This window comes from Python bivittatus, unplaced genomic scaffold (genome assembly GCF_059951505.1).
Source record: "Python bivittatus isolate LINGU-HERP-01145 unplaced genomic scaffold, Pbiv_v1 ctg000010_np1212, whole genome shotgun sequence".
NCBI lineage: Eukaryota > Metazoa > Chordata > Lepidosauria > Squamata > Pythonidae > Python > Python bivittatus.
Genome location: NW_028277029.1, coordinates 5649883 through 5674916, shown reverse-complemented (window position 1 = coordinate 5674916; position 25034 = coordinate 5649883). Strand labels below are relative to the sequence as shown.

At 40.3% G+C, this 25034-nt stretch overlaps 1 protein-coding gene across 11 annotated transcripts in view; it reads left to right on the top strand.

Annotated features, from left to right (window-relative positions):
• Positions 1-23510, top strand: part of PIK3CG (phosphatidylinositol-4,5-bisphosphate 3-kinase catalytic subunit gamma) — a 34370-nt gene extending 10860 nt beyond the window's left edge. For 10 of the 11 annotated variants that reach the window (XM_025176194.2, XM_025176191.2, XM_088153977.1 and 7 more), the window contains 10 exons: positions 1703-3697; positions 9407-9472; positions 9573-9798; positions 11913-12016; positions 13139-13285; positions 15683-15773; positions 17641-17771; positions 18943-19054; positions 19951-20108; positions 21100-23510. In XM_025176194.2, the coding sequence (XP_025031962.2) occupies positions 1715-3697; positions 9407-9472; positions 9573-9798; positions 11913-12016; positions 13139-13285; positions 15683-15773; positions 17641-17771; positions 18943-19054; positions 19951-20108; positions 21100-21381 (3300 nt within the window). In that variant the 5' untranslated portion in view covers positions 1703-1714 and the 3' untranslated portion in view covers positions 21382-23510. Of the gene's footprint in view, positions 1-844; positions 907-1702; positions 3698-9406; positions 9473-9572; positions 9799-11912; positions 12017-13138; positions 13286-15682; positions 15774-17640; positions 17772-18942; positions 19055-19950; positions 20109-21099 lie in introns of all 11 variants that reach the window. The other variant, XM_088154065.1, reaches the window with a different exon arrangement.
• The last annotated feature ends 1524 nt before the right edge of the window (positions 23511-25034 follow it).

Below are 25034 nucleotides of genomic sequence, written 5' to 3'. Positions count from 1 at the left end.
GATGCCACGTGGTTGTAATAGACTGTTGGTTGTTTCTGAGACGTTTCCGATGTATGGCAGTCTAATCCTTTTCATAGCTTGTGTTGGTTGTGTTGCAGTAGGTTGAGTGATCAGGCACTTTTTGACAAAGTTGTGTGGGTATCCATTTTGTTGGAAGATGTTGTATGGGTGGTCTGTTTCTTTTTTCTGCTGTTCTGGGTTGCTGCAGTGCGTCTGTGCTTGCCTGAATAATACTCTTATACAACTCCTCTTGTGGGAGGTTGGCTCGTTACTTTGGTAATGGAGCACTTGATTAGTGTGGGTTGTTTTTCGATTGACTTGTGTTTCTAATTTGCCGTCATTTCCTCTCCTGATATCCAGGAAGGGTAGTGTGTTGTTGTTTTCTTTAAAACAACCACACTAACCAAGTGCTCCATTACCAAAGGAACAACCCAGTAGAATTTGCTGGGGGCAAATGGGGGTGAGATCAGGCCTGAGGCTATGGGGGGAAAATGTTTATGCCCCTCCAGGAGAGGCAGCTGGGCAGTGGCTCAGAATGTTGGCGACCTCTGCATTCTAAGCCCTCCCCTACCTGGTCACATGGCCCAGAGCAGAACATGTTTGCCCCACTCCCATACACACAACATCTGGGCACTGCTGGGAAAGGGGTGGGAGAGAATTCCAGAAGCCGTGCTCTGCGGCAGGCTAATACTTCTCTTAGCGAACACAAAAATTGGACGCTGTGCGGACAGTGATGCATAGACACAGATGGCCAATAAATAAGCTTATTGCAAAAACTAGGAAAGCTGTTAAGAATTCCAGTGACTGCCCAGCAGCAAACATAAGTCTCATTTATTGAATGCAGGTTCAGTTCCTCTGCCTGTGTGAAATGGGTGGAAGCCTTCGTGCCTTTGGGCAGGAGGAAAGGTTGGTGCCTCTCCCTTGTTACTGTAATAGATTAGTCTGGTCTTGGGCTACCTGCTTCTCGCTCTGCCTGCTTTTTCTACCTCGTTTAAATCCCCACGTATCAACTGCACAATGCTGGAAGCCAGAACCAAATCCAAATCAAGCTTAAGATTTTTATTTAAACCATTCCTTTCCTAGCACACTAGGGTATGCTCTTCGTGTGAATGTTTTCTGAGCTTCGTTATTGCTATTACCTATATCATGATTTTTAATGTTCAAGGTTTTTCCTATAAGAACCTAGAACAAGCAGGTTGGGAAGGAAGCTCGTGAACTTTAAAATAGTTTTAAATTGCTTGGGATAGTTAGGGATGTCTAGTTGGTATCTGGAAGAATAGTCTTACGTAGGAATTCTTACAAAACATGTATGTTACCAGTGTAATAGGACAGAAAGCATTCACTCGGCTAAGGAGCTCTTGAATCTTGAGGTTTTAGTTCACAGAGTGAGATCTGAGGTTTATAGATCAACATACTGCTATTCTTGTTATAGCGATTGCCTTTTTTGGGCAATTGGATTATTTACAGAAGCTGTTCTTAATACAGTGTGTATTTTGGCTGCCCAGAACTTGCTATTACTGTATGTTTTTTTTTTAATCCATTATCTTTAATGGAAGGAAATCAAAGGGATTCAAAAGTTGGGCTAGCCTTCATTTGATGTATGTAAAAACGATAAAAACGAGATTGCATTTAACAAAAGCTCAGCAGACATTTCCTGGTCCATGGGAAAAGAAATAACCTGGCCTTGTGTTGGATTTCCTAGATTTCCCGTGGCATGGAGTTGGACAGCAGCAATCAACCTGTTGTTATGAGAGACGACAACAAGCGGCGGAGGAGGAGGAGGATGAAGCCGCACTGTACAGCAAACAGTTTCTCTTCAACAGAACTCATCTCCATTGAGTTTGTTCTCCCCACAGCCAGCATCATAGCAGATATAGCTAGCAACTGCACAGTAGAGCAGATGAAAGCCCAAGTTTGGGTGCGAGCAGTAGAAGGTAATCAGACCTCCGATTCCTTCCGCAAGATCACGCCCGATCAGTTTCTTCTCCTGTATCAGAAGAAGGGGCAGTGGTATGAAATTTATGACAAGCACCAGATCATACAGACTCTGGATTGTATATTATATTGGAAAGTGTTACAGAAGAAAGTGGGCAAAATCCATGTGGTTGAAAAGCCCAGCCCCACAGAGGAAGTTCAGGAGTTTCAAAAGCAGCTCAATTATTTGATTGGCTACGACGTCACTGACGTGAGCAACGTGCATGATGACGAGCTTGAGTTTGCCCGCCGCAGGCTAGTCACTCCACGGACAATTGAAGTATCCTGCAGAGATCCAAAATTATATTCCATGCACCCTTGGACTACATCCAAACCACTTCCAGAATATTTGCTGAGTAGAATTGTCAACAATAATATTTTTATAAATATACACAGAGGAACAACTAGCCAAAAGATTAAAGTAGCTATTGATGACACACCAGAAGTAATCCTCCAGAGCTTCTTCACAAAAATGGCAAAGAAGAAATCTTTAATGAATATTCCTGAAGATTACAGCGAGCTGGATTTTGTCCTTAGAGTGAGTGGCAGAGATGAGTATATTGTAGGAGAAACACCAATCAAAAACTTCCACTGGATAAGACAGTGTCTTAAAAATGGGGATGAAATCCACCTGGTCCTGGATGAACCACCAGACCCAAACCAGGATGAAGTTCAGAAAGAGGAGTGGCCCTTGGTTGATGACTGCACTGGAGTTTCAGGTTATCATGAGCAGCTAACAATACATGGCAAAGATCACGAAAGGGTATTTACTATATCCTTGTGGGATTGCAATCGGAAATTCAGGGTCAAGATAATTGGCATTGATATCCCTGTGTTACCAAGAAACACAGACCTTACGGTCTTTGTTGAGGCTAATATTCAACATGGCCAGCAGCTCCTTTCACAGAGGAGAACAACAGCTAAACCATTTACTGAAGAAATTCTGTGGAACGTTTGGCTTGAGTTTGACATCAAGATTAAGGACCTCCCTAAAGGAGCATTACTCACTCTGCAAATATATTGTGGAAAAGCCCCAGCGCCATCCACAAAAGTTAACCTGCACTCCCATGATTCTCCCTGTTCTGATCCTAAATACAAAACGCAGCTTCTCTATTATGTCAACATTTTATTGATAGACCACCGCTCTCTGCTTAGAACGGGGGACTATGTGCTCCATATGTGGAAAATTCCAGGTAAAGGGGAAGAGCAGGGAAGCATAAATGCTGATAAACTGACCTCAGCCACCAATCCAGATAAAGAAAATTCAATGGCTATTTCAATTGTTTTGGACAAATACTGTCACCCCATAGCCTTGCCTAAACACAAGATAGCATCTGATCCACACGGGGACAGGGTCAGAGCTGAAATGCCAAACCAGCTGCGTAAACAGCTGGAAGAGATCATAGCTACTGATCTGCTTAATCCACTCACCTCTGAAGACAAAGAATTATTATGGCATTTCAGATATGAAAGTATAAAGCACCCCAAGGCATATCCTAAATTGCTTAGCTCAGTGAAATGGGGACAGCAAGAAATAGTAGCCGAAACATACCAGCTGTTAGCTAAAAGAGATGCGTGGGACCAGAGTGCTTTGGATGTTGGCTTGCCAATGCAGCTTCTGGACTGCAACTTTTCGGATGAAACCGTGAGAACAATGGCTGTGCAGAAGTTGGAAGGGTTAGATGATGATGATGTTCTCCACTATCTCTTGCAGCTGGTTCAGGTAAGATAGATGGACATTTCTGATGTCTAAATGGGCCCAGTCTTGGTTAGTACTTGGATGGGAGCCTATCAGAAGATGCCAGAACTATAGTCTGGGAATGTTTTTTTTTAAAGGGAAATAAAAAAAAAATAGATGAAGACAATGGCAAGAAAACGCACGTACATGTAACCATTAGGAATCAAGCTTTACTCAAGAGAGACTTTATCTTTTCCTTTGAGAGCATTCTGAATGGTGGAGTGCACCATGGTAAGGGTGTGAAAAGGGGCACTTCCCAAAATATGTTAGCACAAGCCGTACAATTCCTCCTTGAATCATTAAAGCAGCTGCATCCTTTTAAAGGCTAATGTAATTGCTTTGAAAGAAGACTTTTACTATGCTGCCTCTGTGTGTATAGATGCACGCACACCCACTGCCCTTCATGTTGCTGGCAGTCCCATTGGAAGGATCTGTGCCTGCACACACCAGCAGACAACTGGCAATTCCCTTTGAAAAGGTGGTGTGAGTGTTCCAGGAGATGTGACTACTATAATTCTTCAGAAGAGGTGGTTTGCTTAACGCTACTACACTTTGCAAAGTATCCTTCTGATTGCTCTCCACAGCCATAATGATAATACGGTTATCATTAACCATATCAGCAGAACCATTCATACATTGCAAACTGTTGTGTATTTGCCCGTCTCTCTGATTATTCAGTATTTGATCTTCGGGAACCGAATGTGTGAACTGGCCCCGTAGAAGCATCTTTGGGTGCTGAGAACATGCTTAAACGATGAGTCATTTGCAAATGGGCGTTGCATCTGATCTTGCAGGTATTAGGTGTTGGGTATGGTACACACATGAAATCATGATTTATCCAAAGTTCCCTTATTACAACAGGATCTCCTATATTAGCAATTGGTGTTACCAAATAGTAGCACCTATTCTATTGTGTGTATATATGCTTAATATATGCTGTGTAGGCATCCTTAAGATAGTCCTTTTAAGAGGAAAAAAAGATTAGCGTTTCGCTGAAGCCCTGTGGTTTAACAGCTACATGGTGTCCTGAAGTGGAAGAGATGAAGTTTACACTTTTCTTCAGGTGTCTGCTGGCCCAAATCTGCCTGAATTTCTTAGTTTGCATGTAACTTTTAAAAGAAATGATAGGCGGGGGAAAAATGAATTCTATGCTGTGCTGGGAGAAACTTGGCAAAAAGTTCTGGCCAAATATAGTTAAAATGGCATTCCTTCATCAAGGTTCTCTCTGTGTTCCCTTACAGCAGGGTTCCTCAACCTCAGCAACTTTAAGATGGGTGGACTTCAACTCCCAGAATTCCCTAGCCAGCCATGGTTAAAGTTGCTGAGGTTGAGGAATCCTGCCTTACAGTACAGTCACTCCTCTTTTTTGGTGCCATTGATAAACATGAAGTGAAAAGTTCACTTTTCATCCCATAATTGCTTGAAATCTCATAAATTCTTGTGAGAACTGTCCATATGGTGATTTTTAAAAACATTTTGGAGTATGGTGGATGCTCTTTAAGGATGCTGTAGAGGTACAGAGGATAAATCAAGAAAATACATGACATGCAGATGACACTCTTAACAGTCAAATCAGCCCTGTGAAATAATAAGATCATCAGAGAATGAACTGATTATAAGAAGAAGTTGAAAGTACATACAGAAGGTCTGTAAATGGAAGACATGGCCATTTTCTGGAGTATCTAGAAGACATTCCTCTGTTAGAAATGGATGCAAGAATTACAAAATTAACGACACTTGACAAGCAGATGTAGAAAACAGTTTGGGTGCCCGAAAGACAGATAAAACTCAGATTTTATGTGAGTAGTGAAGGATTTACAGATCTGAGTGCCAGTGAGAGGCATTAGAAGAGGTATCAGCTCACCCAACTCCATGCTACACTAAGTAAGAGCCAGGCCACAGATGTAACTGCTGCTCTCTACAGGGCTTCCAACAAGCAAAGTTAATGACTCTGAACTATACTGCTGAAGTTGTTTCCCTTGATAAAGGTGGAAGTTTTATTAGCACTAAAATTTGTCTGCTATTTCTAGCAAAGAGAATTATTGGCCTGGCAGCTTGGATGACCAAAGGAGCATGGTGGGAACTGGGAATTTGTTTCACGTGTTTGGTTGATCCACTGATGAAGAACTAGTAAGAAATCCGCTCTTTATTTGAATTTAACCTCAGGATATATTAAGTACTAGCATAGGTGATATATTGGTCATAAATTGGATGAGATTTTTTTCCAATTCTGTCTTCCTCATCATCAATATTCAAGAGGTGCCAAAGACATCGTAATCCAGATTGAAGTAAAATGCCTCTAATATGAAAACAGCCCTGTAAGAAGACAAAAGTGGTAACTGGTAAGGCGGCTTGGTGTTTTGGGTGTGACAAGTGCAAAAGATTAGCAGAGAGAAATATTAACTGTGACAGAACTGAATAGTTAAATTTTCTGCAGTTTAAGATCTCTTGGATATTACGAGGTTTCCTACTTAGGAATTTGACGACATATTTTCCAACTTAGATCTGTTTTTTTAATTACTGCCATTTGGATGATCTAAGATGGGTTGGACTTCTCCTTTAAAAGTTAGGCTTGTAATTTGAAAAGAGTTTTGGATCCAGCTTTGCTTCTGAATAGCCATGCTGGGAACTTTATGATTCATGATTAGCATACCAGCTGTACGCTTTCAATTTTTTTAAAAAAATGCTTTATCATTTTTGGTCTTCTCTGCTCACTTTGTTGTAGTGTGTTCTATGTAGTTTTGGGTGTTTCTGAACTAAGGCGGTAGAGACTCGGAACGTTTACTAGCTCTCGCAGTGTGGAACATCTGATTCCATACCGTCTCCTCTGCAACAATTCTGTTCTGGGTTCCTGCAAACAGGAATTGGGTGAGGTTGTCCTTCAGAGCGTTGGTGGTGTTGTGAGGGATGCTGTTGGAAGAAGGAGTTAAACTGCCTTGTACGTGGGAAGTCGTTCACTCCATTTTAGACTAAGGCCTTCATTCATGGAGTTCTCTTTGGTCATCTGATGTGCATATCTGATTATAAAATGGGCAGAAGCTGCCAAATTTGAAGCCATGTGCAATAATAATTTGACTTTTTCTCGTTTTTGTCGTTTAAAGGGGCTTTTGAATGCAAATGATTAGGTTAGTCTTATAATTCTCATCGAGACCTGTCTTTGAAGCTTTCCTCTGTCTGTGTGTGTGTGTTTTTAAATATGTATCCAATTATATTGAAGCAGATGTGGAAGTTCTCCCACTTTGAGACAAGGAATTACATGGGGCATACATGCTGTTTTCTCTAGAAGTCAGGGTTTTAACATTTTTATTTTTTTTAAAACTTACTTATTAAGTAGTCCTTTTATAATGCTCAATGAAGCATTCCCTGGAGCAGCTTACTCTTCCTGTAAAGAGCTCTTTAGGTCCTACAGTGGGCCACAGCCAGTTCTCATAAAAGCAACGTCACTTTTATTTTCATTCACATATTCACATTCAAAGACAAAACAGTGCTCCAGCTTGTCTGGGGTCACAAACAGAGCATAAGTTTAATAAATTATTGTTGGTCGCACAGTCAGCCAGTTATTCAGACTGGATTTGGCATTTTTATCCACCTATACAGGTGGACCTGGGATAGGCAGATGTTATTCTTTGATGGTGTTAAAGGTATCGTCACAGGATGGAAGCTGTTTCAAGTAAAGCTGCCTAAAGTAACTATTGGCACCATCTTTGCTTTCTTTTGCCACATTCGTTCTACTTCTATTTGCAGGTCTTTGTATCTTGTGATTTTCTCCAGTTCTTTCTCTTCTCTTCTGCTGTCTCCAAGTATTGCAATGTCCACTATCCAGACTTTTTTGTCTTTCTCATCAACAATTGTTAAGTCTGGGGTGTTGTGTGGCAGGTGCTTGTTTGTTTGAATTCTAAAGTCCCAGATCACTTTAGCTTCTTCATTTTCTATTCCTTTGTCTGTTTTGTGATCCCACCAGTTCTTGCTTGCAGGCAAACGGCATACATCAGTTGGTTTGTTTCTTGCAATGAGCTGGTGCTTATATTTGATATTACAGTATTGGCATCTTTCCGTTTTTGTGCTAGCTATTTCTTTGTAACAAGCTTCACTGCAGGCAACCTTATTCTGTTGTCTTCGTGCTGTTCTAGATGCTTTGTTTCAGTTCCTCTTGTTTTTTAGTTAGAGGGCTTTGTTCTTTCTCAGGAGAAGGCAGAGCAGAGGGTGCCTGGTTTGGGAGTGAAAATGATTCAGTAGCGATGCTGGGTTCCTCTACTGCCGACTCCCCCTGGTTTGCCTCTACAGTCTGAACTACTTCTGGCAAGGCTTCGGTTTCTTTGCCCTGGGTAGACCTATGTAGTTCTTCCGCTACTTCTGTGATTACTTTATTTCGTGTTATAAATTGGTGTTGATCTGCTAGCCTCTGTTCTGTTATTGCCAATACTGGATGTTGTCCTTTCCAGAACTGGTGCATTCTTTTCATATATCCTCTTCTTGTCGGACTTGATTTGTAATAGCAGATCATTATTTCTTTGCTTTCAGTCTGCGTATATTTGCGATGGGTAAACAACGTTTCTTCCAGTAGTCCTGCAGCTGCTGGCCCTGGTTGCTCAGCCAACAGCCCTGAGTCCTGCAGCCCACTTGTCAGCAGATGCCCAGGAAATAGAAAACCTAGCACGGTCCTTGTTGACCCGGGCAACGAGCAATCTGGTATAGGTTTCTGTAAATTACATCTCACAGTATTGTTTATGAGAGAGATCCTCTTCATCTGGCTCCTCTGATGAGACCTGTCCAGTATAATTGAACCTCTGGCATTGTTCTCATCCTCCTTGGAGCACACAAGCCCCATAACCATGTCAAGGTAGTGCCTCACTGGGGGTTGTGGTTGTTGTTATGGTTGATCGCACAGTCAGTCAGATGTTCAGACTGGATTTGGCATTTTTATCTACCTATCGAGTCCTTCCCAAGGACCTGGGATAGGCAGATGTTGTTGTTTGATGGTGTTAAAGGTATCGTTGCAAGATATAAGCTATCATCATTATCATCATCATCATCATCATCACCATCATCATCATCATCATCATCTCTCAGCAGCTCCTTAAACCACCTGCATTTTTTCCCAAATTGCCTGACTGCCTCTCATAGCTACCGCATGAACTGGAGAGAAGATGGGCTGTAAGGTATTAGCGAAAGATGCTAGGTATGGCCCCAGCATGCTCCAAAGCAACTTCTTGCCTGAACAGTCTCTCCTCCTACTGTCCTTACAAAATCATCCATTCAAAGTTATAAAAAAGAAAGAGAGAAAGAGAAAGGAAATACATAGATGCTTCTTATGGAAATATGCGCTCTGACATACGCAGTAGTGCATATTTCCGTCAGAAGCATCTATTAAGTTATCAGTTCAAGGTTGGTATGGTCCATTATTCTCAAAATCCTATTCACAACTGACTACTTCTTGCCTAGAAGAGAATGCAAGAAAACTCCAGAATATTAGACCATAACTAGACTGCACAAGGCCTTGCGAAAAACATGCTATAAATTATATTAAACTAAGCCATTTCTTCATAATAAGGCTATGAGCATCATTGATGTCAAGAACCTTTTTAGTTGTTTTTCATTCAACTCTCATTTTACAGACTTCACACAGAAATTCCAAATAACAACACACAGCTAAAATAAAGCATGTTCATCCTTTTTTTTTTTCCTCTACTCCAGGCTGTGAAATTTGAGCCTTATCATGACAGCGCCTTAGCCCGGTTTCTTCTGAAGCGCGGCTTAAGAGTAAGTATTTGGAAAGCTTTAAATTAGATGAAACGTAGATGTATTTCCAACATCAGCTCTGTTGAGAATACGTCTCATATGTTCCCTCCTCCATTCATAGAACAAAAGAATCGGACACTTCTTGTTTTGGTTTCTGAGAAGTGAGATTGCGCAATCTATGCACTATCAGCAAAGGTTTGCCGTGATCCTAGAAGCCTACTTGAGGGGCTGTGGAAAAGCCATGCTGCAGGACTTCCTCAAGCAAGTTCAGGTCACTGAGCTGCTGCACAGGGTGACCAGGGAGATAAAGTCCATTTCTGCAGAGAAGTATGATGTCACCCCTCAAGGTAGGCACAGTCTTTATAAGCACGATTTCATATGTAACACATTTTTCTCGTTTTTAGTCATGGGCAGCGAAGTCTGTGGTATCTTTGTGTCACAGTTGCAGTTTCAAGAAGAGTCAGTTGCAAGCCGGATCAAAAAACCAAAAATATACTTGCCTTGGTAAAACCCCGTCAGAGTTCATTATGAACACAGATAGCTGTTCGTAACTTAGCAGAGCCAGATGGTTGCTCCAGAGCGGTGTCTCCGTTGTGGTGGTGATGGTGTTGGAGGTGACCTTGAACCAGTGTTTTTCAACCTTGAGAGCTTGAAGATGTGTGGATTTCAACTCCCAGAAGCATGCTGGCTGGGGAATTCTGGGAGTTGAAGTCCACACATCTTCAAGTGGCCAAGGTTGAGAAACACTGCCTTGGACCCTGCAGGGTCTCTGTGTTGTTGTTGTTTTTCCCTAAAGGAGATCTAGCAGCATAGGTAGAGTTAAAGTTTAGCCTTTCATCATGGGTATCTTTAAAAATGGAATAATGCCTAGATTATCTAAATAAAATGTTTCTTCTTCTAATTCTGCCATGTCTAAGTGTTTAAAGATGAGTGGTGTAGAAAAAAATTGTTCTTAGGGTTCAGATAGGTTGGGGTGTGAGGAATAGCTTTCTGCTTTTTATATCTGAGATGTACAATAGAGAGGCTATTTTGATAATGGAAATCAATCCATACTCATTTTATCTGGATAGACCTGTAAGGGTTTTCTATATAGGTTTAGGAGGGAGGATTGGTGTCTGTACTTTTGAAGGACGTGGAAGGAAAAAAAAGAATTTATTTTGCCTTCCTTTGGAGAAAATATGGAAGTCAGCATTTTAAGACTTTTTTTTTTTTTTTTTTTTTACCAACAAGGATTTTATTGATTGACTCCCTTAAGGGATATTTATGGTCTGCTGTTTTATACCTACAGTGATCTTTTAGGATATTTTTTTCTTAATTGTATTTCATTTTCTCCTGAAATGATTTTGATTATTTTAAAAGAAAAGAATTATTTGTTGAAAGCCCCTTAATTTTCAGATGTAGCTTAGCAAATCTTGATAGCCTTCAAATCAGATGAGATGTTAATAGTGTAAGTCATGAGTGTGACTGTCTCTTAGCTAAGTTAGATCATGACTTCAAAAAGCTCTGCAATGGTTGAAGACAGATAGAGCTTGTCTTGAGACATAGGCACGTTTCTTTTGGTCTTATTTCCCATACTAGAAGCATAATTGTGTACATTGAGACAGAGAGGTCAAGTCAGTAACTCATATGTTGCTAACCATTATAACCACTCGTGGCCTCTCGTACTCATAAACCTGGTGGCTGGAAATGTCTGTTTTGTTTCTGATCAAGAGTTACCAGACTCCTTTTGCAAGATCAAATGTGAGCAATCACCCAAAAGTTCTCTTTAGGAACCATGGAGATGACCTTGGAGAAACCATCCAGAAGCCATTAAGACAACAGCAACTGCAAAAGAAGCATGTGTTAAGCTCAGGGAGGTGGGAAGGTATTAAAAAGAGACTCAGACTAGTTCCTCCACAACTCCATGGGTATAAAAAGGAGGGAAGGGAAAACACAGGCAGACTGCAAGATTCTGTTACTAAAGGCCAGTGTTTCTCAACCTCCTCAACTTTAAAATGGGTGGACTTCAACTTCCAGAATTCCTGGCTGAGGAATGCTGGGAGGAATTCTGGGAGTTGAAGTCCACTCATCTTAAAGTTGAGGTTGAGAAACAATACTATAGGATATCTCAATCAAGTAGTCTTCCAATGGAGTCAGTCTCCTGATCTTGTCTACTTCATATGGCTGACAGCCAAGCTTTTAGTAATAGCTATGGCTTGCGGAAGTAATTTGATCCTTCTTTTCATCATTGTTTCAGGTTTGGTTTTCTTATACTTTTAAGGGTTGTATTTGTGTTTTATTGGTCTGGATCATAAATAAACAATGGCCTCTAGATATTCTCTTGAAATCTGAACCTTACTTCCTAAAGGAGAAATTAGGTTGTGTATTCCACAGAAACCAGCAATCCACCTTTCCATTTCATGCTTATCAGAATAAGCTTCTGATTTTTTAAATCTTTTTTTTCCCCACTCTCATTTCTTAGTCATCACACAGCTCAAACAAAAGCTTGAGAAGCTACAGGACAGCAAATTTCCAGAATGTTTTAGAGTTCCATATGACCCTGGGCTGAAAGCAGGAGCACTTGTGGTAAATATAATTCCTTCTCTGATAACAAAGTCTGATAAATGAGTGTCAAAGGGCCACTGAGAAACAAGAAGTAAACCCTGATATATGCAACAGTACAAAGCATTTTTTTTAATCCCCCAAAGTTTAATAGAACAAAAATTGAGCAAAACATCCATGAAGGCTCAATGTAATCTTGAGTGAGAGTTGGCAAGAAATAAATAAATGACCTGGTTGAGTTTCTGCTATGAAATTAGAGAGATACATGGCTGGCTGGAAACCTCAACAAGAGCACAGCTGTTTACAGGATGAGAAACAGTGCATGACCTGTTAAATTAGATATTCTCTGAGTGAAAAATATCTGAAAGTGAAATCAATTGCATGTTGCACACCTAAGCGATTTTTAAATAGTTTATGTTTCGTTATGTTTCTTTGGATTAAAACACACACACACACACACACACAATTGGATAGGGTCTGGTAGGAAGGTTTAGAAGGAAATAAGGAGTAATTCTACCCCCCTGCTTCTTCTACAGTCTCCCCAGTGCAATTTGAGGACATTCTGCAATCATCTTTCAACTGTTGGCCTCATAATGGTGAGACCAAGGAGCAAAAGTTGCTGTGATAGGTCCTACACTAATGAAAATCCCTTACTCTGAGCAAAGGGGAAAGAACATAAGTGGCTGGGATGTATACACCAATCCCTAGCCATGTTGTAAACATTTTTCTAGCCATATTAAAAAAATCTCAGAAATTCCTGTGAGGGAGAGATGAACAGCTGTCGGGCCCCCTTTCATTTTGAAACCCTGTAGTCAGGAGGCATGGAAAGGCAAGAGTTCCTGCAAATGATTGCCTGCAAGAGCCACAGAGGTGCAGGCTTAAAAGAAGACTTATTTTATGGTGGCTTCAAATATGCCACAACTGAGCCAATTACTGATGCAGAGTTCTTACATGAAAGTGTCCCAAGAGAAAAAATATGGATGTACAGTAACAAATGGGGTTGATCCTGGAGAGATTCATTTCAAAATCTGTGTTTAACATTTTTAATTTCCTTCACTTTGAGAGTAGATGCACGGTCTTAGCCTTTAATCCTTAGACATCAATTCTGGTTGTAATCGATGTATAAGGGTATCCCTTTTCTTGCAGATAGAGAAGTGTAAAGTTATGGCGTCCAAGAAAAAACCGCTTTGGCTAGAATTCAAATGCGCAGATCCAACATCTCTCTCCAGCGAAACCATTGGCATCATCTTCAAACATGGCGATGATCTGAGACAAGATATGCTCATTTTACAGGTAATATGTATAACACCCTGAAGAAAGCCAAAGAGATGGGAGAAGCACTAAAGAACCACTTTAGTTAGGAAAAGAGGAAATAAACAGGAGTGTCCTACGTGGCTGCTAATAAATACAGAAGTCAGTGGTGCTAGAGTGACATCATTACTAATAGCAGTCCTCTTTTTCATGTCCTTTTTAAAAAATCACAGCTGGATCTGTGTAGCTTACCAGTGGTTTTTCTTGCCCATTTAGCTAAAGTTCAGATTCTTATTCCAGTTTCCCTAACTTTTGCTACTGATGGTAAAGTATTTTTTAATTCCAGTGATGCTTGAACAAGTCTATGTTTTTTTCCAGCTGATTTCTAGAACAATCACAGCAGGATGGCTGAAATAATATTGTCTCCTGATCTACCCTCTTCCTTTCTAATCAGCCAGGGATAAAGATGGGGGTTTTTTTCCTGGACAATTCCAATATTTCTGTGAACACTTACTGTTTTGTTTTTGTCCTGTGTATTGGTATCCATCAAGACTGAGAGCCAGTTTGGTGTAGTGGTGAAGGTACCAGGCTAGAAACCTGGAGACCGTGAGTTCTAGTCCTGCCTTAGGCACGAAGCCAGCTGGGTGACCTTGGGCCAGTCCCTTTTTCTGTGCCCTAGGAAGGTGCCAAGGGCAACCCGCTGTCAGGGAACATGGGACAAAATAGAATGTTATGTAGATAGCGACTGGGGTGGAGATATTACAGACCGGAGGTCGACAACTGGGATAGTCATAAAATATGCAGATTCCATGGTACATTGGAAGGTAAAGAAACAAACAGCAGTTGCAGTGTCCACAGCAGAAGTTGAGTATGCAGCGTTATCTGACGTATGTAACGATGTAATTTGGTATGTACAGGTGTTTAAAGACCTTGAAATACCAACTGTATTACCTGTAATTGTGTATGAGGATTCACAAACCTGTATCACCATGGCTATATCAGAAAGAGTTCATACACGATGTAAGCATGTGGACATCAAATACTGCAATGTGCGACAAGCTGTACAAAAGGGGTTAATAACCTTAATATATTGTATGTCAGAAAACAATATAGCCGATATCATGACCAAGCCATTGGGCAACCAGAAATATTGGATAATGGTGAAACAAATTGGCATGATAGGAATGCATAGTCACACTGAAAAATTGGAGGGGTGCCAGGGGATTACCCTAGAGTAAAGAATTTCTCAATGAGAATATGGATTTGACAGAGCACAGCTTGACTGTGTTTGCAATCCCCGCAACCCGCCCAGAGCACACACCTGTAGAGTGTGGCAGCGTGACACAGCACAAACCACTGTATATAGCAAAGCGCACCATGGGTTATAGTGTGGCTGGTGATAGGAGTTGTGGCTGGTGTGGAGTTCTGGGAAGTAATTAGGGATTTGCAGGTTGGTGGTGTACATTCTGTGTATATTGTACAGTAAATGTCTGTGTGCAAGTTTTCTACATTGGACTGTGGACTGTTTATTTTGTCTCACGGAGCACCACTACGTGGAGTGTACGCTGCACACCCCAACACCCACTTCCAAAATCTTGCCAAGAAAACTGCAAGATCTTGTCCAGGCAGTTGCCAGGAGTCAAGACAGACTCAAAGGCACCAGAAACAAAAAAGCCATCAAGATTAGGTGTCTCCTCTGTCATTAGAACTTCCGCCCACTGACTAACATAGATTAGTATGGAGGTGTCCAGATGTTTAGCTTAATTGTGGAAAGCACACTTCATCTCTTCTTGTGGCACTCAACAAATCTTTATCTGATTCACAGAGATGAAGGTGATGGAAACAAGCATAGAAGACAGGATGTTTATGCATTTTAGTGACTTGGAGTTTTTCTTTTTTAATTCTGGTGCATGTTTCTTAATAAGCTAGTTCAGTTATTTGTCTTGTCAGGAGTGTTCTGCAAAATTTATGTAGTTTAATTCAGAGTCCAGGACCCTTCAGATCAGTGTTTCTCACCCTTGGCAACTTGAAGATGTGTGGACTTCAACTCCCAGAATTCCCTAGCCAGCCTTGTTGGCTAAGGAATTCTGGGAGTTGAAGTCCACACATCTTCAAGTTGCCAAGGCTGAGAAACACTGCTCCAGATGTTTGGACTACAACTAACTAAATCCCTGATCATTGCCATGCTAGCTGAGGCTGACATTTAGGTTCCGGCCTGCTGAAATAACTTACTTGTTTTATTTTGCGTGTTCTGTTTCGTAGCTCTACTCTGTAGGTTTTATTTAGTCAGTTTTATTTAGCCTGGGTCGCTGTCCTGTAATAAAGAATTGGATTTGAATTTGATTTGAAATCACTTCTTTAGCTCAAATGCATCTTTATAAGATTTTTTTAGAAAATAAAAATAGCCCCTTGATGTGGTTTGTCTTTTGTTTCTATTAGATACTTCGAATAATGGCATCCATATGGGAAGAGGAATCCTTGGATTTATGTTTGTTGCCTTATGGCTGCATTTCTACAGGAAATAAAATAGGTAGTGTATTTGTCCAAACGAGGCCTTTTAAAAATCACAGTACCTGCAGGAGTTAAAATCTTTCGGGGTTGGGATGAATCCCTGTCTTCTGATACTGCGCTCTCCCTTGGCTTTTTTACATCTGGAATATTTTCTCTCAAGAAACTTCACTGAACATTTTTAGAAAGAGGTGGGCTTCTTTTCATCCTCGTGGCACCCCAGAAACTGTGGATCTGGGGGTTGCCTACTAGTTCAGGCTCATGCTGATAGCCATCTCCCACGAGATGCCAGTCCTTGTATGGAGCTCTCTTCATTTAAGTAAATATAAATAACGGCACATGAAATCTGTCACAATAAGTCTGACAGCTTCTAATTGGACTTGAATGTCACGCTTGGAAGTATTTAGGTAAAAAATGACCTTGGTGACTGACTGGATTATTTCCAGTTGCTCTGCAGAGATTAAATCCTTTCCTCAATTAGTACCTCCATTTCTTTTTCCATTTCAGTGTAACTGAGATTGTGCAAATATGGGGGGATATTGACTGTTGCTCATGAGATGAGTGATGAATTGTGACATGTTCTTACGTCTCCCTCCTTGATCCGGCTCGTTCTATTTAAGAGGAGGTGGAGGGATGTCTGCCACAGCTGTAGTATAAGAACGTTGTCACAGACAACGTAGTTATTAGGAATTTATTTTGTATACTCAAGGCAGCTTATTTAATGCTCCCTCCTACTTTCCCTACAACTCTGTGAGGGTTGAAAGAGAGTGACTGGCCCAAAGTCACCTAAACGGTTTCTCTCCCTGAGGGAGGATGTCAGCAATGTCAGCACTTAGAGGTAGTCTAGACAAGAAGCACCAACCATGAGTACCAACACTACCTTTATTATAAGGTTACAAGTACCCCTCCTATACCTCACTTTTACTCTCCCAAAAACTAGGGAGGGTCCCTTGTGAGAGGCTTTCTCCACTCCTCCTTTGGACTCAGATTTCGTTTATCAGACTAATATCTAGGCTGAGACTGTTCCTCCTGTCTCCCAAGGTCATTACCACATACTATTACAGAGGACTAGAACTCACAATCTCTTAGTTTCTATTCCAGCACCTTAACCACTACACCACACTGGCTCTCATATGACCAATGGGCAGCCATGCAGTCACAAATTTTACAACTTTGCTGTCTTTCTTCCTTATCACCATGCTAAATATGCCCCAGATCTCCTCCAGAGGAACTGTAATGGTACGTGGGAATGACCTTGGGAGACAGGGCAACAAGATGCAGCCAAGGGAAAGGTCAGATAAAAGGCAGCGTAGCCCACAGCAGGAATGTGGACAGGGCAAGAGTTTCAGAAGAGACCCTCCCTAGTTTTTGGGCTGTAAAGGGAATGGGGGGAGAGAAATACTTTCAGACTTGCAAGATTCTGTTAATGTAACCTTACGATAAAGTAGAATTAGCTCATCTGGTTGTGTTTCCTGCCTGGTCTACCTAGTAAGGCTGACAGGGACCACAAATCTCTGTAGCTTAGAGAGCATAGGGAATGTTCTTGAAGAACAGAAGGAAGAGGCGCTACTAAGTCAGTAGTCAGATGTGGGATTTGAGCTCATTGCAAGAAACTAATTTGAGAAAACATCTCAGACATGCTCCACTCTAGTTCACACAAAATTCAAGGGAGGGAGGGAGAGGGAAAAGCACATTCATGCTTTCAAGATTCCATTACTATAGCTGTCACAATAAAAGTAGTCCTGACCTATATGGCATCTTAGACTGGTCTACCTTGTAGAACTGACAGTAGAGATCTGGAGGTGCAGAAGAAGAGAAAGAAATGGTGTAGTTCTGTCACATGGAATGATACTATTGGTTCAAGCCCTGCTTTTTTTAAAAAAAAACAGGAATGATTGAAATTGTAAAGGATGCGAATACAATTGCCAAAATCCAGCAAAGTACAGTTGGAAACACTGGGGCGTTTAAAGATGAAATACTAAACCAGTGGCTTAAGGAGAAGTGTGTAATTGAAGAAAAGGTAAGCATTCCTGATTGCTTTTGTTTTGTTTGAAAAACATTATTTCTTTGTTGGCCACGATGGGGTCTATCATCTTCTTTTTTAAGTTTAATATCCTTACACTTTTCACGCAGTCCGTTCCAACACGAGAACTCATGAAATTTTTAAATTGTGGAGTGAGCAGGAATGGAAAAGAATGTTGGAAGCGAATGGGGGCCAAAATTCACTTCATAGTCTGCTAGCATTTGTTATTCCTCAATCAACAAGGCACAACAGAAAGTTTGAAAAAAGTCGTACCACTAAAAGTTGTGTGCAGACAGTGACAGCTATTTATTTTTTTCAAAAAGAGCTTACATCAGGAGAATCTGCCTTTAAAAACCAGGGATATGGAAGTTGAAAGTCAAATAGTTTTAATGGAAAAAGGCTTAGTCGGTCAGGTAAATTAGGGGAAGATGCAGAGAAAGCCTTTATGGGTTAAGAGATATGATGAATATAACAGTGATGAAACTGTGATGTTAAAAATGCTGCTTAGAAAAAACTTTGGGGGAAAACAGACTGTAATACTGCAAGAGTTTTAGCAATTCACACATGTTTAGCGAAGGGTTTTTTTTTTTTCATGAACCATCCTTCTATTACTAGGTTGTATCTCAGGATCCTTCTTCTGAAGATCCTTCTTTTAAGGCTGAGAGCCGTCTTGCATTTGATGTGGGATATCCCTTTTCTTTGTATGTTGCTATACGTTCAGTAAGACAATTAGCTGGGACTTGAAAAGAAAAGCCACAGGTTGGATAGGAGCATTCACTTAAGAAGAGAAAAAGAGCGAGCGAGCATATAAGTGATTTTTCTCTCTGTATGACTGCAGTTAGCATATTGGATACCAGTATCTGTATGTTTCAGCGCTCTGTATTTGTTTCAGATCAATTTTTTTTTAACGTTTACTTTCACTGTGCCTTGTGAATTGATAACTACTTCCCATTTTATTGTATTTTCTGTAGTAAAGTCTCTGTTTTGTCTGTCATTTGTAAAACAATCGCAACCATAGATTCACAAGAACGTGGATGTCGTTGAGTTGCCAACACCCAACCTGATTGGAGGCGTAATAACGATTGAAAAGCAACAATTTTGATTACATCGATTTGGGGTATTCTGCAGTCGGGCACAAAGCTGATAACCTGAACCATTTTTTTCACAGTTTCAGGCAGCAGTGGAACGATTTGTATATTCTTGCGCAGGATATTGTGTGGCCACCTTCGTTCTTGGAATTGGAGACAGGCATAATGACAACATAATGATCACAGGGTCAGGTGAGCTTTGATGTTGGTGACATTAATGAGTGAGAGCAGATTCCGTGGCATTTGGATATTGGGCTATGTCTCCATTAGATTGTTATTTTAATGCAAATGTTTATTTTATTGCCTCTTGCTTACCATTTCTTTGCAATTAATGAATTAATGATTTATGATTCACTGTATCATTCTTTCCCAATGGAAGGATGGTTAGTGATTGGGAAGTGTAAAATGGAGGGATATGGAGAGAAAAGGATCATTAAATGATAAATAACCAGTTTCCCATTTGATACAATATACTCCTTTCACTTAAGAATTTTTAAGAATCCTTACATTTCCCCAAAAAATGATCACCGAACGACTATTAATTTGGGGCACTACAGATGTTCCAATCAATAATAAGTAACAGAGAGTAAGTATAAAACGGTAATCTTAACTAAAAGAAGATTTAAAGATAAAAAGTTTCACTTAAACTATAAAAGTTTTAGCTAATAAGGAAGTCAGTCACTAGGAGTTAGTGCTCCTAGCTTACTCCTAGTAAGGTATATCTTACTCCTAGTAAGCCATATCTAGCAGACTATGATTAAACGGGTTCATCTGCTTTTAGTTACCGTGTGCCTTATTTTACTTGAGTTTTGTAGGACTTGGCTATGTTGCGTGTTGTCTTAGGGTCAGTGTCTGGTAGCCAGACAGAGATCAGACAAATAAGGCAAATGAAGAGAAGACGGCAAGGAATGCGGTCATTTGATTATAGAAAAGCAGATTTTGACAAAATTGGAGAGCTCCATCCATAGAAAGATACAATAAAGGTACAGAAGGGAGGCCCAAGAGAGCTTTTTGAAATAAGTCATCCTAGGAGCCCGGTTGACTTGTTTTTAATTGCCCACCGTAATAATTGATTTCTTCTTCCCAAGGTAATCTCTTTCATATTGACTTCGGCCATATTCTTGGAAATTACAAAAGCTTCCTTGGAATTAATAAGGAAAGAGTTCCTTTTGTGTTAACACCAGATTTTCTTTTCGTCATGGGGACATCTGGGAAGAAAACAAGTCTGCATTTTCAGAATTTTCAGGTAATTGGCAATGAAATAAACTTCTGTGATGTAATCGTTCTCATCCACTGTTGTAAAAAAAAAGTTTGAAGGAGATGAGTTGTTTTTGGAGGCTCCTTTTCATAAGCACTGGACCCCGGTTCTTTTTGAGCTTTAAAAACGAATGACGGGATACCTCCTTGCAGCAAAATATCACTTGAAATAAACATACAGGAACTGAGTATTATTGCAAAACCAACATTGCATCCTTTCTGGGGTTCCTGTAGGGTTGCTTTGTGTATCTTGGACAAGCAAAAACATAAATGTGAGCGGCAATATAAGCGAGTATTGCACAAACCCATATCTTTTAGCTTCCTTTGGCTTCTAGGATAAGTAGCACCTGAAGGTAATTCTTCCCGTGCGAAATAGAACACCTCTGTGTTGTGTGAAATCTGAAATGCAAGCTTTCCTTCTGTCATCTTAAAGCCACATCTTGTTTCAGAAACCTGAGGAGCTTCCTTCTCTATTTCTTCAGTTGCAGTAATTGCTCTTCATGTAATTCATTTTGTCAGTAGAGTGACCTGGTCATGCCTCCTAGTAATTTGTGGTTCTTTTAACCATGGTTTATTGAATAAAATGCAAATAGCTGGGTTTGTAGAACATATTACACTGGGGCAGGCGACTTTTCAGTGGGGCAGATTTAATTATTAAAAGAAAAGACGGCTCCCAGGACTATATGAATCATGTCTGGTGCTGTAGTCACTCCAAGGGGTTTTTGGCAAGTCTTGGGGTGGCTGGGGAATTCTGGGAGTTGAAGTCCATATATCTTACAGTGGCCAAGGTTGAGAAACACTGGTAAGAGCAATTAGTGTTGTAAGTTCTTCTTTAGGATCACAATTCATGCTGAGATCAGAAACTGAATAAGACCATGCAAAGCCAATGCTAATTCAGATGAAAGACGTCTTAGGTGTTATTTTGGTCTTCAACTAGAACGAAGATAACATTTCACTAGAACGTTTTGTTTATTCCATAGGATATTTGTGTGCGGGCTTACCTTGCCCTTCGGAAGCACACAGACCTTCTCATCATCCTCTTTTCTATGATGCTAATGACGGGGATGCCCCAGCTGACTAGCAAAGAAGATATTGAATATATCCGTGATGCACTGACGGTTGGCAAACACGAAGACGATGCTAAGAAGTATTTTCTAGATCAGATAGAAGTTTGTCGGGATAAAGGCTGGACTGTGCAGTTCAACTGGTTCCTACATCTTGTGCTTGGAATTAAACAAGGAGTTGAAAAGCATTCTGCCTAAGGATGCCATTATAAATCCTTTGCAGGTGGATTCGTTGGTGGTTACTTGATACGACTTCCAAGAACATGGTCCCTGTCCAGAACACCCCTTTCCTTATTAGAATCTGGATCTGATGATACTGCATAGCACTAAGCTAGCACTGGCGAACATGTGGCTGAAGTGGCTTCGTTTCTTCCCCCCCAATCCAGACTCCCATTTCCCACAGATGTTTAATAAACTAAAACTAAAATTTATAGGTAGCATTGAACATCTTTTTTCCCCAGCTTATTATATAGTTTTCTCCTGCTTGTAAACATTTGTACCCTCACGGTTCTATTTTTAACTCTTTCTCCTGCTTGCATAATATTACAGTAGCAAAGTTCTCTAGCCTCTATAATTATTTAAGGAAAGAAAGCTATGGCTGTGACATTCCAAGTCACTAACTCCAATGTTGCAATGAGTGTTATGCACAAACTGCAATTAGTTAATCATCAGGATCCCCGGAAAGCAGAATGCTGGAATTACACTCTTGGACGGCCAGTCATGGACCACTGCTTTGGTGATAGAAAGCCCGTCTGTATCAGGGATAGACAACCACAATTATGGTTGGGTGATATGATAAATTGCTGATGTGGAAATCCTTATGGAGTGGTTTGTTGAATCTTTTTGGAGATGCAGGAGCGAACCTGCATCTGGAGAAGAAAGAAAATCCAAAGTTGAAGAGGCCATCAGTAGCTGATCCCTCTTAGGTGACGTATGTGGGTTTTGTGGTTGTTCAGTCATTGAGATGGGCAATAACCATCACCAGTGGAGCCTCGATGGTGCTTCCTGCTCTCCCCCAGGAGGAAAAGGCAAGGAAGGGCCCCCTCCCATCATTCTTTTTGTAAGACCAGCGAAATAGCTTTGGAAAAGACCTTTTCCCTCCTGAACTTTGTAAAGCTTACTAGATTTTGAATTTACAACCTTTTTGTTTTGAATGGTAGTACTTTTCATCGATTGGTGAAATTATCTCCTTATGCTGATGGCATTGTAAATGCGGTTGAAACTTTAAAAAGTTTTACGATAGTGGTAGTTGGTCCCTAGAAGAAATACCGCCCAAGAGCTGCTCCTTTTACCAGATGTTTAAAAAGTCAGTGGTTATTTTTTTCCTCAGGAACATTTTTAAAATTGTTCAAATCAATACTAGTGCCATAATCCCTTGAGCAATGGGAGACACATCTGGCAGTTAGCCTTTAATTGGTGTATATGTTTAATTTTCAACCCCTTCTTGCTGTATCAAACAGCCTTTTACATTCTCCTGATGTTCAAAGTGCTCCGTCAGGCCATTTAAAAATTAATGTTTGAAAAATAAACATATTCAAAGATCCATTAGATTTGCAGACTGTTTACAGCATTGTGAGCCAAATCAAGGAAACTTACTTATCCAGGGTGGTATGGTGCTTTGGCTCTTATGTTTTATATTTTAAAAATAGAGGTATTTATTTTTAAAAATGGGGCACTTTCCTCTATTTACCCACATGAATTCAGGATGACTACTGAACATGTGAACATTTTTGCACAGAGGATCTACCGTTGTAACTAAATTTATAAGGTGCACTCTTGAGAGCATGAAATTGTCTGACTTGAATTGTAATGATACCTTGTGTGGGCGCATGTTTCTCCAAAACAAATATTGTGGAATTATATTTATTTATATGTCTCATGTAACATGTCATCTCATTATTATGTCACAAGATACATTCATATGTACATTTTTTGAAAAACCTGCAGGTGTAACCTCCTATTGCTTGGAGAAAGATAAGAGTTGAGATGACTGCTGTGTACTCTAAAGGCTTTTTTATTTCCCTGTTTCCTTAATGAGGGAATCTGCAACTGTTTAGTTGTTCTTTGATTACAATTTCCATCATCTTTAACTCCGGTCCATGCTGCAATTGATAGGAGCTGAATCCAAAACTGTTGCATTGTGCAAGGTTATCCTATAAGCAATTCTACATTAGAAAACCTGGTTTACTGAACTTTTACACTTTCTAACGGTAACCTTTTAAAGACTCGGTCGTTTGTACTGTATCTATTTTTCAATTGAAAAAAAAAGTGAAGTGATTTTATATGTTTGTGGCAAAGAATATTCATATAAATATACTTCAATTATTCCACAATTTTTCTGTTGTGTATTTTTGGAAAAAAAGGATCCGTGACTGGTGCTGTCCTCACCATTTTAATAGGGGACAAGTTAAGGAAAGTGATTGGTCAACTCTGTTTCATTTGCCCTCCCACCAATGCTCACTAATTGGCTGGAAAAACAGCCACCAATCACTCTTCTTAACGTGGGATGGGCTGTGGCTGGTGGCCAGACGTGGCTCAGAACTTGCTTGGTTTTGTGTAAGAGCTTTGCATGGGTACATTCAAGGCAATCGACTAACAGCTGTAGTCAAGCTTCTTTTGTTCTCCAGCGTTATTCCAGGATATGGTTATTCTGGAATAGCATTGGAATACAGCTGTTTTGACACCGTGGCAGAGTGATACTAGAATAGTGTTAGCCGGAAACAGAGGCACACCCAGGCCTCACTGCAATCAAGGCGCCTTCTGTATATCTAAGAGAGATTTCAAGATAATATCTTGGAGATGGAAGATGATACTTAGGACTTTTTTTCCCGAAAGTTTTAAAGGAAAAATCACTATTCTGTAGTTCAAGCAGGGCTGAAACTTGCTCCTGTGTTGAACTGAAATGAATTAACATTCAGAGAGAAAGGAAGAAATTATTAGTATTAATTTCCCAGCTGAGAACTTTTGCTGTTTTTTTTAAAGAGAGATCTTTCAAAGAGCCGTGAATCCATGTTTCTAGGGCAGTGTTTCTCAAACTTGTCAACTCTAAGATGTGTGGACTTCAAGTCCCAGAATTCCCTAGCCAGCAGGGAATTCTGGGAGTTGAAGTTCACACATCTTAAAGTTGACAAGTTTGAGAAACACTGTTCTAAGGAATCTGAATAATTCATGACTGGCTTGGGAGACGCTGTTCAGACATCATGCAGCAGCTCCTTCTGCAAAAGCCAGATGTTTGGCCTCTCCATTATCCCAAGACAAATGGCCAAGGACAGAGGGAGAGGCTCAGTCTTTGATTGTGTCTTCAACAATGTTGTCAGTGAGAAATCGAACAAAGCTCACATGGTAAGACTTTGTATAGGGATAAGAGGAAAAACACTTCCTTAAAAATAGAACAGGTAAGGAGAAATTTAGGCTGTGTCTTAAGCTGTACTTTAAAAACCTGTAGTGAGGCATCTTTATGCAGAAGGTAGCAGAACTAGCAACTGAACTCTAACAGTACAGAGTTCGTGGTTTCCCTTATAAATCAGGGAGCTCAAAAGTGAAAGGCAACATTTGTGTTAATTCAGTTTTATGGCTCTTTCTCTGGTTTCTTTCAGTAAAAAGCATCCACTAAAGTTTCTTTTCATACGGAAGTATTTTTAGTATAGAACACATGCATTTTAAAGTATTTTAATGAGCATCACAAGCAATTTTGCATTTTATAACCTGAATGTGCTGTTTAAATGCCTTGTCAGGCCTATATATTTTACTTTAAAACTGCTTCCTTACTACATACTGCATAAATGATATTTGCACATGCAAGCAGATAGCAAAATACCTGAATTGCAATACAACATACGTCCCTTGAGACA